The sequence below is a fragment of the Siphateles boraxobius genome, unplaced genomic scaffold (genome assembly GCF_051911475.1).
Source record: "Siphateles boraxobius isolate OS27281-9 unplaced genomic scaffold, OSU_SipBor_1 130, whole genome shotgun sequence".
Taxonomy (NCBI): Eukaryota; Metazoa; Chordata; class Actinopteri; order Cypriniformes; family Leuciscidae; genus Siphateles; species Siphateles boraxobius.
In genome coordinates, this window is record NW_027508734.1 from 37290588 (window position 1) to 37304310 (window position 13723).

The 13723-nt window shown below is 38.1% G+C and overlaps 1 protein-coding gene across 1 annotated transcript; it reads left to right on the plus strand.

Annotated features, from left to right (window-relative positions):
• Positions 1-94: 94 nt before the first annotated feature.
• On the plus strand, positions 95-12256 carry znf507 (zinc finger protein 507). Its single transcript, XM_077229304.1, has 7 exons — positions 95-257; positions 2317-4472; positions 5174-5291; positions 5769-5874; positions 6554-6658; positions 6740-6874; positions 8686-12256. Exons 2-7 carry the CDS (start codon positions 2319-2321, stop codon positions 9056-9058), a joined length of 2991 nt encoding a protein of 996 aa, XP_077085419.1. The 5' UTR covers positions 95-257; positions 2317-2318; the 3' UTR covers positions 9059-12256.
• The last annotated feature ends 1467 nt before the right edge of the window (positions 12257-13723 follow it).

Here is a 13723-nt window from a genome sequence, read left to right on the forward strand (position 1 = left end):
AAACATACAGAACATAAAGTAGAAGAGTAAATAATTACAAAAAGGATGTAGCACTTTTTTCTCAATGTGGTCTTCAAGCGGTGGCAGGTGTTTCTGGCTGATGTCACATTCCACGGTCACATGACCTGCAGTGAGTCACGTGATCGGCGCTCCATTCTCGCCATTTTGAGTCCAGAGTGAAGCACTTTTACACCCCTGGAATAAAAACAGCGCATCACGGGCACCGAGGCCAAAGATCAGACACAACTGCCGCATCAGTAAGTAGCGTTTGGATGGTTGTGACAGTCGCATGACTCTGAGTTGTTTATTGAACGGCATAGTTGTTTTTTACAGCTCAAGTTGAAGTGTAAAATGTCCATGTGTGTGCTGCTGTTGTCAGAAACGTCCTGCCCCTTTCTCACGTTGCGTATCCACGGTTATCACGGACACCATGTTCTCAAATACACACACACTCTCTGCTAAACTTAAGCTCAACTATCTCACACCGATTGACTGAGACTGATTTTCACGCGTTGAGTATCAGTCAGTCTGTGTCTCTAAACATCCGTCAACGCGTCACATCTTTATACTGTCGCACAGAGACACACAGCATGTGTTTATTTTTACCCCTTCACCATTCCGTTTTTTCTTCTTGTCGGTTTTGCCTTTTGATTGTTACTTGCTGTTACTTTGTAACAAACCCATTACATAGCACCATCTGAATATTTCACTTTTACAACATATAAAGTTAGGCCTGATTGATCTTAAAGGGACACTTTACCCAAAAGTATAATTTTGTCGTCATTTTCTCAACCTCCTGTTGTTCCTGTATCATTTATATTCTAAAGTTTAACACGCACACACACAAAGATAGTGAAAAATGTGTCCGTGAAAGTAATTTGGGCCCAATGTTGTTTTGGACCCCGTCGACTTTTATTGTAGAGGGAAAAAAAATTGGAAGTTCATTTGGAAGAGGAAAAAGCACACCAGGCTTTCCTTGTTTTCAATTACTGTAGAATAATTGCATGTGTTTACATGTTCATACTGCACGTGTCTTTGTTTTGATTCAGTGTTATTCGCTATAACTTCCCTTTAACTGTTGGTCAAAATGCAGAAGTGTTATGAGGAAATGTCTTACAAGTTGAAGAAAGTACAGAAGTCACTCAGGTACTATAAAAATATCCCTAAGGTATGCTGTACATACTGACATTATTGCAAACAATATGAATTTTTAAATACCGTCATAACTGTTGCGTAGCTGCACACAGCGAGAGAGCTGAGTGTATTCAGAGGGGACCTCTATTAACTGCATAGCCCTTTTACTGATGTTTACAATTTTATAAAACAAACATAACCCACACAGAACTGTTGTATCGATAAATCCCTGGGCAACTTAAGTTATTCAGAAATATTGACCTTTGATTACTGAGATTGACAGGCAGACTCTTGTGTGATGAAATCATGTAGTCTAAATCATATAATCTGACATAAAAAAAATGGCTGATTTACTATGCAGTAACTAGTGGGTGATATTTATAGGTATGTGAAGTAATGGCTATACTTGTAAATATATATGGAGGGTCTCTTCCACTGTACACCCAGAAAGCTAATCATCTTAAAACCAGTGGTGGAAGTAGTACACAAATCAAGTACTGCAGTAAAAGTATAGGCTATACCTTAATAAAATATTATATATTGTAAAATATTATATATTGTTTTTGTTTTTTTTTTACTTCAGAAACCGCTTGACTGGATAGTTTGAATCAGTGAGTTGTTGTCACAAATTAATCGTTCAGTGCGTGCGATTTAAGAACTGATTTAACAGGTTAATGGAAAACAACCAGCATGTTAGCGAATTGGGCACCGTTAAATAATATGGAACGAAATGTTTTTATAAAATTTAGTGTAAAAAGTATGAAAAGTACAGATATCATATAGCCTAGTAAAAGTATTAATTATTTTTATATATACAATGTTTTTTTTTTTTTTTTTTTTTTTTACTTCAGTCAAAACTTATTGATGAATGATTATTTATTTTGCAGTTCTATACTCCATCCTACTGGTTATAAGATACACAAGGAAAGACATGTTATTTGTGAACTGTAGTGGATTAAAAACTATGATATTATGCTTTGGAATGCAGTGAAGTAAAAGTTTCCCCAAATAAAAATACTCAAGTACTGTGACAACGTAAAAATAGTTTGTTACGTCTACTACTGCTTAAAAACATTCTCCAACTCAGCATTTCTGAACTTTCAGAAAGCTGGAAGTTGCTGTTTGCTCAGTTGTGCCATTTCATTCACATATTTTTTTTATTTTTTTTTAAACATGTTTCAGGAATGGAGGACAGCAGTGGTGTTGCTGTCTTAGTGCCTCACTCTAGAGGCCAGCAGGATACAGTCTTTATTCCCGACAGACGTCTTCATGGTGGCGAGGACCAGCAACGGCAGCAGCAAAAGCAGGCTGCTGACTCTCTTATTCAGGTCATTGAGAAGCTCAGCAAGATTGTGGAGAAGAGGCCCAGAAGATGCATCGTCTCTGGGAAAAAGAGACCCTTGATGACCTGTGCATCTGTACCTGTTCCAGACAGCAGGGACTGCACTGAAGGAGCCACACCTTGTAAGAGACCCAGAGAGCAAAGGGAGAAGCGCCCAGCACCCAGCAGCACGCCTGGGCAAGTCTTCGCACTGGAGCCTTCAAGTCAAGGCACTCGGACAGTTACGTGTTACCAGTGCAGTATATGCCGATTTATCTCACCTACATTGGAGCTGTTGAAAGAGCACCTGCTGGAGCATGACGAGCAGCACAGTGAGCTCATCCTCATGTGCTCAGAATGCCAGTTCACTTCAAATCATCAAGAGGAGCTGGTGGCACACGTAAGACTCCACCTAGAGGAGGGCGACCATGCTAGAACCATCCTAGACGAGCAAGCATTGGCTAGGAGGGTTCACCAAGGGATGACGGTTTTGAAGGCAAGCAACTTAGAATCAGAGAAGACGTCTACGCCGAAGAAATGGTATAGCTTTGAGCAGGGTAGGTACCGTTGTCTTATCTGCAACTATGAATGCAGACAGCAGCGCAATTTGAAGACCCATGCATGGAAACACGCTGGCCTGGTTGACTGCTCATACCCGATATTTGAAGACGAGACAGACTGTCCTGATACTTTACAAAGCTCCTGTCCTCCTTCAGTTCCAGCAGGTAAAGAGGATACCATTGTAGTCCTCGCAGCAGTTGGAGGAAAACCTCAGACGATGCACGGCTCCTCTAGCCTCCAGCTAGAGCTGTGTGCCTCACCAGAAAGGAAGTGTCATGGGGAGACAGCAGCTTTGAAAACAGTGGAGAGCAAAATGCCAGTGATTAGCCACATTTTTTCTATTAAAGACCCCGATGAGCCCTTGATGGAGGTCCAGGTGACACCAGAGGCACAAATGGAGCTGGAGTTGGAAACTGAGAGTCAACAGGCTAGCTCCGACAGCCTCCTGTCCTCTGCGCAGAAGATTATCAGCTGCAGCGGCAACAGCGCCGGCCACGTCAACGTCATTGTGGAACGCCTTCCCTGTGCTGAGGAACCGGTGTCGAGCAAACCTCTGCTCCTCAGCCCAGAAGTAGGAGGAGACAAAACCCTTCTTGCCTCCGAGGAGCCAGAGTTAGAGAGCCAACACCAGCCCGTATACTACAAACAAAAGGAGGAGGTTGTGATCACCTGGAATGAAGAAGATCGACAACAGGAGGAGGAGACTGTGTCTTCAGGATCTCCCTCAGATGAAAATGTGCCACCGATTCGGAGAAGGACTTACTCTGAGTCTCTAAGGCTGCATTCTTTAGCAGCCGAGGTACTGGTGGCCATGCCCATGAGGGCCCCGGAGCTTATTAAAACCACTGTGAAAGGTGTCCATGACCTGTGTAAGCAAAGCCCTGACGCAGGCCAGAAAATTATAGAGATTGCAGACACTGCCAACCCTAAGGTGTCCTCAGGAGAGCTCACCTGTGCCATTGGAGAGCCAGCTGCTCTACTTAACCTTGGCCTCCAGAGTTCAAAAGATTCTCGAGATGTGCTGGTCGAAGGACCCTCCAAAGCCGGCATCAGCATGTCTCTTTTGACAGTCATTGAGCGGCTGCAAGAGCGTTCTGACCAAAACACTTCAGATGAGGACATTCTGAAGGAGTTGCAGGACAACGCCCAAAGCCAACATTCTGGTGGAGTTCCTGGGGGTGCTGCTGTGCCCGCCGAAGTTTCCTCTACAGACGGTCTAGTGGAATATATAGCTGGGAGTGAGAGACCCTACCACTGTCGACTGTGCCAGTACAGCAGCGGAAACAAGGGCTACATCAAGCAGCACCTACGTGTGCATAGACAGAGAGAGCCCTACCAGTGCCCCATCTGTAAGCATATAGCCTGTGACAGCAAGGACCTGGAGTGTCACATGATCCACCACTTCAAGCCCCGCATGTACAGCTGCAAGCAGTGCACAGAGAGGTTCTACTACAAGGTGAGGAGAGAAATAAACCTGTCTAGTGGAAATAATAATTTAAAAAAATCCTTCGTTTTTTTTATTCTAAAATGCTTGTTGAAGCGAATAACAGTATTTGCCTTTTGTCATTATTAGAATATTTGGTTCTAATGATTCTGTAATCATTTACTCTCATGCTGTTTGTCTGTGTCTTTCTTTGTTCTGTGCAACACAAAAGAGGATTTGAAGATTGTTTCAAAACTTTCCAGATATCAAATTGGAATTTTGTTGTTGTTGTTGTTGCACAGAAGAAAGAAGTCATACAGGTTTGGACATCAATCATTCTTTAACTAAATGCATTTTTAATGACGCAGGACTGAATGATTGAATAACTATGCTTTAGAAGTTGAATTATTTGATACATTTCTTTGATATAGCAGTAGATCAAATACAAATGCCCATTTACTATGTTTATTTTTTTCTATTTTGAAATTGATATCTTAAAATAAATATACACAATCAGCTTGTATTGAATTATCTTTGCATTTCCTGGTAGGCAGTACATGTTTAAGCAGGTCTCAACTGTTCTGAATGGGGAGCAAGATTTAATTTTATTCCATATAGATTAACGTAACGAGTTTCTTATATTGGATTGCACTGCTCTCCCTTCCACTGATGCGTTATTAATAAACTTCCTCCTTATGAAGCACTGATGATGGTTTTATTAATACCTCATTCAGAGTCAGCTGAGGAACCACGAGCGAGATGGGCATGGGATAGACGACATCTGTAAGACACTGACCCACGTCGCTGAAAGCTCAGCAATCGTTGAAGAGTCAGCCAAGATGGCAGATGAGTGTGAGCATGAAATATACCTTTTATACCACACAACCAAAAAAAAAAAAACAGTTCACAACTGCACAAAAAATAAAACAAAAATGAACACTTTATTTTTTTTAAATAATAGGGTGGGGGCCTTGTTCTATCTATTGATTATTGAATGGATTTTGAGATATGGATGTTGCACTCAACAATGTATGCAAAGTTGCAGTCAATTGTGGAGGGGCGGTTCTTAAATGATTGGAGAATTCCGGCAAACATATTTTTTTACTTTTTATTATTAAACCTACAATGTAATATGTAACGTATAACATGCATTTACAAAATAGGTTGAATTTTAATTTCATGCCAACTGTAACATTAATAATAATGTGTGATTATCATTTACCCCTTTTCCATCAACATGGTTCTCGTGGTTATTTAACAACTTAGAGACATTCATTTTTTTTGCGTGTGTGTTTCTCTTTACAATTTCTCTTTATTGTTCTGATTCAGTTGGTGAGCAGAGTGTATTCAAATGCGATGTGTGTGACTACACCAGCTCCACGTATGTTGGGGTGCGCAACCATCGGCGAATCCACAACTCTGATAAACCATACAGGTTTGGTTTTTTAACGTTCTCATTGAATATAAAGCTAAATGTTTAGAAATGTGTTTTTGGAAATGTATTCTGTTGAAAATTATACATGACACAAGGAGAACAAATCAGAAAGCATGAGATGTTTTGTAGTTCGATAAATTTGGCTGGAAATGAAAGCATTACCAGTTATCACCACAAGAGCGCAGTGCTGCTCAGGATAAGTATTTGCTGCCTGCACTCATTGTGTTAAGGCCTTATGCTGAAAATGTTCAATATCTTGTTAGCTTCAATGCAAGCGCACATACACAAACCCGATCACATGCAATCTCACATAAACACCTCAAGGAGCCTTTTATGGTCTCTTTGTCTGTTCTGACATGTCTTGCTTCAGTTCCGTTCACCCATGATCATTTCAAAAGGAACTTCTGAGAGAAAGTGTCCTTTTAACACAGCCACAGGATCCATTCAAGCCCTGCAATGTATTGCATTTGCCGCAAGCAGCCTCTCTATAAACGCACTTTCAATGGTCTTCAAACGCAGGCCTTCAAATGTTCAAACACACAGCCGATTAGAAAAAAGAAAATGACTATGCAAACAAACAATGGCTGACCCCACTTGACAGGCGCTCCAGAAGGTCTCTATTGAAACTACAGTCTTGTGCTGCTCTAACTGTTTATCCTGGGCCACATGACCCCTCTAGGTGCTGCAGCTGTGATTTCGCCACAACTAATATGAATAGCCTGAAGAGCCACATGAAAAGACATCCACAGGAACACCAAGCCATGCAGCTGCTGGAGCAGTACAGGTGAGAATCACTTTGGAAGAGCTGGTGTACAGAACTTGACAGCAGGTGGAGATGGATGATCATCCTTATTCTGTGTTACAGGTGCTCGCTGTGTGGTTACGTGTGCAGCCACCCACCATCTCTCAAATCCCACATGTGGAAACATGCTGGAGATCAGAATTACAACTATGAGCAAGTCAACAAGGCCATTAATGAAGCCATTTCTCAGAGTAGCCGGTAGGAAGGACCTTTATAATATATATTGCTTTATGTGATTGTTTTTTTTGTTTTGACTCTAGGTTGAGGTTATATTGGTAAAATTGTATAATTGTGATGTGAATTATATTTGTGTGATTTTATTTTATTTTAGACCTGCCACTTAAGGCTTGATGTAGCTAAAAAAAAAAATAAACCTTTCTCAATATTTTGACAATATTTGATCTCTTGGTATTTATATCTGCTCTGAAATTTAAAGGGTTGCATGTTTTCCTACATTTTTCAGTAAATAAACACAAGAAAAAATATATTTAACAAATTTTATTTATACACTACCGGTAACATTTTTTTTTAAATTTCATTCCATTATGAAATTTGAAATTACGCATTTAATACATTATATGACTATATGAATATAATAACGTTCAATATGAATTACAATATTTCTCCCAAAATACAATGGTTACAGTCAGTGTTACTATAGTAAATCCATGGTAAATGTTGGTGATTTGTGGATAGTAAAGCACTCTTGCTGAATTGTTCACGCCACATTGATTCTCCTGTTTTCACTGTATAATAATGGTCGCATGATCGAGATCGGTCCATCGTGCTGCCTTGTATATTGGGCCGAGCTGATAAATGGTCCATGTGCGGTTCCAATGAGTTGCTCTGTTTTGTTCTGCTTTTGGTGCGTTTACCGTTTTATGTTTCTCATACGCAACAGAATTGGCAGCATAATTTAAAGAGTTAGTTCAACCAAAAATTAAACTTATGTCATTAATTACTCAACCCTCTCCTTTCCAAAACTATAGGACTTTCGTTCATCTTCGGAACACACATGAAGATATTTTTGATGAAATCTGAGAGCTTTCTGTCCCTCCATTGACAGTAATGCAACTACCACTTTGACTCTTTAAAAAAAAATTCATAAAGATATCGTAAATCTAATCCTTATGAATTTAGAACAGTTCAAATTTTCTGAAGAGACACCCAATCGCTTTATATGATCAACAGAAAGAACTTAGGCTTTTATTCACATAAACGTTCATCAACTCTCACATCAGTTGTTGTAAACGGAAGCTCAGGCATGTTCGCTTGACGTGCTAGAACCAATGAGGTTAATTCTTGGGTTACGCAGCACGTTTGAGCTTCCGCAAGAACCAATGAGGTTTGTTCTCGCGCGTCAAGCAAGTTCGGTTGAGCTGTTTATGTTTGCTGATCAATGTTTAAATGTCAATAAAAGCTTAAAGTATATCTGTTCATCATATAAAGTGATCGAGTCTCTTCAGAAAACGTTGGAATAAACCACTCAATTTATATGGATTAATTTTACAGTCTCTATATGAACTTTTTGAAACGTCAAAGTTTCAGTTGTGTAGCTGTCTATGGAGGGACAGAAAGCTCTCTGATTTCATCAAAAAGATCTTCATTTGTGTTACAAAGATGAATGAAAGTCTTAAGGGTTTGGAACGAAATGAAAGTGAGTAATTAATTACTGTGAACTAACCCTTTGGGCAACTATGTAGTTGCAGCAGTGCGACCTCTAACATACTAGCACTGCCATGAAAAAAACTTTTATCTTAAAAAATCTTTAAATCAGAGTTTTGAATAATTTTATTGAAATGGACAGTTTGAACTAATTCACAGAACTGAATTGAACTTGCCAACTCTTCAACTGTTTTTGCTTCTAAAGTTTAAGTCAGAGAGCTCTGTTTTAAAACCTCTCTGTTTTAAAATTCTCATACACAGGATGGTAGAACTAATCAAATGACATGGTCTTATAGAAACGTAATGGCCTTACTAACACAATTTTATTTTCTCCTGGGATTAAGATCTCCTACGATGCCTCTGAAGTCAACACATGAGACTGGGATGGAGCGTCCATATATTGTCTTGACCAGAAAAGACAAACGGTCACCTGAGGTGGCTTCTGCTTCAGATGGACAAGAAAGCAACCCCATGAGGCCATCGTCCACCAGGGAGCAGGCCGGCGGGGCTGTAGCGTGGCGGAGCGGTTCGGGGCAGACGCGGGCAGGTATGGAATACTGTGTGCTGCTCTTTTGCTGCTGTATCTGTGGCTTTGAGTCCACCAGTAAAGAGCAGCTGATGGAGCACATGAAGCAGCATGAGGGAGATCTGATCAGCATCATACTGAGCAAGGAGCAGCAGGGAAAGCAGCCCACAGAGACCAGCAGCAGCCAGTGACACACACATATTCATAAATGCCGTTCTTGTATCATTTCTGCTTGGACAAGCAACATGCACACTTTCAAAACGTACTTTTTTTTTCTTTTTTTTCTATCGATTTACCTTTGTATTGATGTCACAGTTAGATTCCGTTTCTGTTATTGACCATGGACGTGTGATTTCAGCAAAGTGCAGTCAAATGGGTAACAAATGAAAATGTACTAGTTCAGCAGCGGGAGGAGTAACTTTTGTTGTGAATTATGCAAATGATGAAGTCATGGTATACCTCATCTGTTCATCGTAGAGTCTACACATTATGAAAATGAGGCAGCTTCTCTTGTTCACTGTAATATTATTTATATCTATATTTCTTATGTGCGTTTACCTTTACCTTTTGAGTTTAGAGGGACTGATTTCTTTCTTGCTTGTCCGTGTGTCAGTTGCATTGATATTTATCAAACTAATTTATTTTATATGCATGTTCCCCTCCGTTGTGTTCATACAAATTAGAACATTTGTTTCTAGTTATGGTCTCTTTTTTGGTGCTATTGGTCTTGCGCTCAGAAATGAGCGAAATAAGTCATCATTGGGAATGTATCTTAAATTTGTATATAAATGTTATATAATGAATTTAAATGTTTTCATTGAAACAGCACAAGTATAAAATTGGCCCCATTTAAAAATGAACTGTTGGAAACATGCAGCAGAAAAAGCTATAGATAGATCACTGTATAATTATTATTGTTATTATTTAAATACACATATTCAAATCCATATCAAGCTATAGCAAAGTTAAAATGCCAAAACTTGAAGACGTTTCTCACTCTTAAATACCCTTATTTTTTTAATGAGTACCTGTAGGTTATTGTAGTTGTAGTATGTTTTTATTTTCATCTTTTTTTTTTCTTCTGCTGTGTTAAACAAAAAAAAAAACTATAATTCATAACTTGGTCTTGGGTTTAAAATGAGATTTATCCAGAAAAACGTAGTACTAGGTTATTGGGTTGTCACAATACCAGCTATAGTATCACGATACCAAGTAGTACCGCTGTATCTCTATTATTGAGTGGATCTGTTATCATCGCAGGGGCTGTTCTCTTGTATTAATTATTTACAGTTCACACAAAAGTGTTGTCGTTATATAATATATTGGTTATTCTTATTAGTAGTTTAACATTAGTATAATATACTTTAATAGTATTGTAGTATAATATAGTTTTGTACATGTTTTTTCCCCCCCTTTGCAGTGCAGTGCATTTTTGGGAGATTTTATAAAGCCAAAGCTTAAATTTTGAAGTTTACTTTAAAGTTGTATAATCAGTACTTAATATGAGCATTTCAAATGAACCCAAAACGCTGTGTTCAAACTGTGGCCAATATCAGATTCGAGTGTGAACTGGTTACGGTCCTGAACTGACCCGCATACACAAAAGAACAATAACAGCATAACGACATTGAGTTAACACAGAGGTTCATGAAGTCAGCGGGTGCGTCTCAATCAGCTCCCCATTCCTAGTTCATGAATATCGAGTACATGAATTCAGGCACTGGTAAGAACAGTAAGGAACCTCACTCCCTACACATCGGAACACTGATTATTTAATTACCAGCTACATGACAACTTTGCTATTACATGTAACATTTCAGTATTTTGAGGCTTGGGCTATGATACTACCATAGCACTGGTGTACTGTGCAACCCTAGTAGTTGAGATTTTGCTTTATCACTACCTCAAATTTACTACTTTTTGCCCCCTACACTTTTGACATTGGCTTTGAACTTAAGGTCCTTCAGTCTGACTTTATATGCAGCATATTTCCCAAGGAATGATTTGCTTACACTTAATGTTTGTATGTCAACAGTCTAAAATGCTAAATTAGCATGATTAAAAGGGCCTCCATAATTCATACAGGCTTCACACTGCCCAGTGTATCAGAGAAATTAACTCTTAGGGATTAAATCATAGGAATTTACATACACGATTGTTATATTCTGAACTTAATGTACTAATTTACAATTCAAACTGCAAGTGTCACAGAAGTAGTAACATGGTCTGCATATAAATCATGTTACCATATGCATCATAATGAAAATGGATAGGACACATCTACCAGTATTGAAATTGCTTTCTCCCTTTAATTCAGTTTTTTGCCTCATAAACATCTGTTGAGTGTTTCTTTCAGAGGATGTGTATTGTTGTTTATGTGCATAATGCACACTTGCTTTCTAAGTAATGCCATCAAAGAGAGATTGAGCTTCCTAGAAAGTTAATGTTGTTTTATTGCTGCATTTCATTTGCTGTATCACTCTGCTGACGCAGTCCAAATTGATTCGAGAACCTACCATTTGGGATTATCCCTTTTCTTTTCTCTGTCTGTGGGAAGGAATTGGCACCCTGTGCACATTATATTCCAGCAATCAGCTTTATTTGGAGTCGTACCTGCTGTTATTCCACATTTCTTTTTAGAACAATTGCAATACATCTGGAATGTATTTTTTTCTAAACATGCACAATACATTTCAAGTAATCTGCATCTGAATTAGCAGGACTTTGTGAGATAATTGTTGTGAGATTTGGTAATCATCATGAGAACAGCCTCTCAGCCACAAGTGTGCCTTCCATTTCAACAACCTCATCTTTAATGGAGCTTCAGTCAAAAAATATACCATAAATCTTAAGCCAAGTATGTCGAGTGCTTTGGCATCTTAGATTCTGTATAATGTGGCCACAATATTGTGTAATGTATTCGGTCACATGGTACTGTAAAACGGTTTTGTTAGTGACTTGCTGTATATATATATACTGTAGAAAACTGACTTTTTTTAGAGGAATTCTATTTTTTACAACTTGTATAAACACTACAGAAAGAAAAAGAATCTAAAGGAAAGCAATTGAATCAAAAATGACCTTTGACTCGCCAAAGTGCACCAAAAAAGGTCTCTACTGTGTCTAAAGGAACGGTTGGCATTCAAAACTCCAAACAAGCACATCGTGTTACATGCTTCCATGCCAAAGGAGAGCGGAGAAAAAAAGAAAACACTTGTGAATTGTACAGTCTAAATGCCTCAGTGCGATTTTCCTTTTCAAGCACAGAGGTCCAAAGGGCCCTGTTTTGATATTAGTGTTCTGTTCACAGTTATTTATTTGTTCATTTGAAACTGTAATGTTATCATTTTTTTCCAGTGTATTTTTGGTAATAAAGAATGTGAACAACAGTCATCTGGATGTGTCTTTATTTGGTCTTCAGAGTTAGCAAAAGCAATCTACCCAACAACATTTGTAAAATGCACACATTTAAATTTAATCCAAAATTCAGTAGATTTAACCCTACATCAAAAGTGATACAATTTTCAGGATTTATAAAAGAAAAAACTGGTGAAAATATGAACAATTAATTGTTCCTAAAAAAAAATCGTTAAGTTTTTTGGTGAATCAAGATTTGTCCGTGAAAACATTAAGTGGTGATTTGTTGATAGTAAAATTAGGATAATTCCATATAGGTAAGTTGATATGTGGTGTGTTCATATATTCTTAAAAAGATTTTGCTGTTTGATTGTTTGTTTGTTTTTTAAAGGAAAGGATGGAACATCAGATATGGTAATCTTACTGCCTGTTCTAACTCAAGCCATGGGTTTTGGAGATTGTCATATTTGATCCATTTGCAAAGATATTGTAGATGAGATGCTAATTAACAGTGTTAAAAATGTGGTGCTGCTAGACGGCCTTAAACTAGATTTATTTATTTTCATTGCTTGTAAACTTATTTTAGGATTCTTTTTTTCCCAGTAAAATTTGCTTAGTTTGATTCAATGATGCAAACATTTTTTTTCAGTTGGTTGTACAGGGGACACATTTAAACTATTGCAATTCAACCAAGCCTAATGGAAAGTGGTAGGTTCGTCCAGCAAATTAGATCGTCATCTGTTGTTAATATTATTAATGTTTCCCTGAGAAAAGAAAAAGCCTACACACATATTGTACATATATTTTTTTCAAAGAATGCTTTTAGATTTTCTTGCAAATTGAACCATAAGAGGATATTTGTTGGTGCCCTGTAGATGGAGTTGATACATTTTTCACATTGTGCTTGTATTTAACTGGAATTTATAAAGAGGAGAACAGTTTTTATGCATGTTTTAGGAAACTGTTACACATTCACATTTTGTCCTGCAACTCAAACTCTACCATATGGAAAAGTTGTAAGATTCTGAAATCATTAGTGTGAATTAAGCTATATGGGGAGGCTGCAGACCTGGAGTTTTACGCCCCTGTTGTTCCTGATGCGTCCAGTAGGGGAATATACTTCAAAATAACATAAATCGACTCTTACACATGAATAACCTGTACATAGACATTTTTTTGTTTGTTTTTTGTTCATTTAAATATAAACGTTACAGTTTAGATCTGCACGGATTAAAATGTCTTTAGCTATTCAGTTGGGCTTCACTCTCTTCACTCAGCCTACAGAAGACTATGTGTTTTTGTGAATTGAAAATTTAAAAATACACAGTTGGATCAACTATGTTATGAAAAGTATATGACCTAATGCAGTTATAGGCCTATTCACCATAGGTTTTTATATGGAAGACTGAGTGCAATATGTTGTTGTGAATTTATAGTTACATTCAGATATTAACCAAATTTAGCCCATTAGACATACAGTAGCCTACCGTGTAATTATA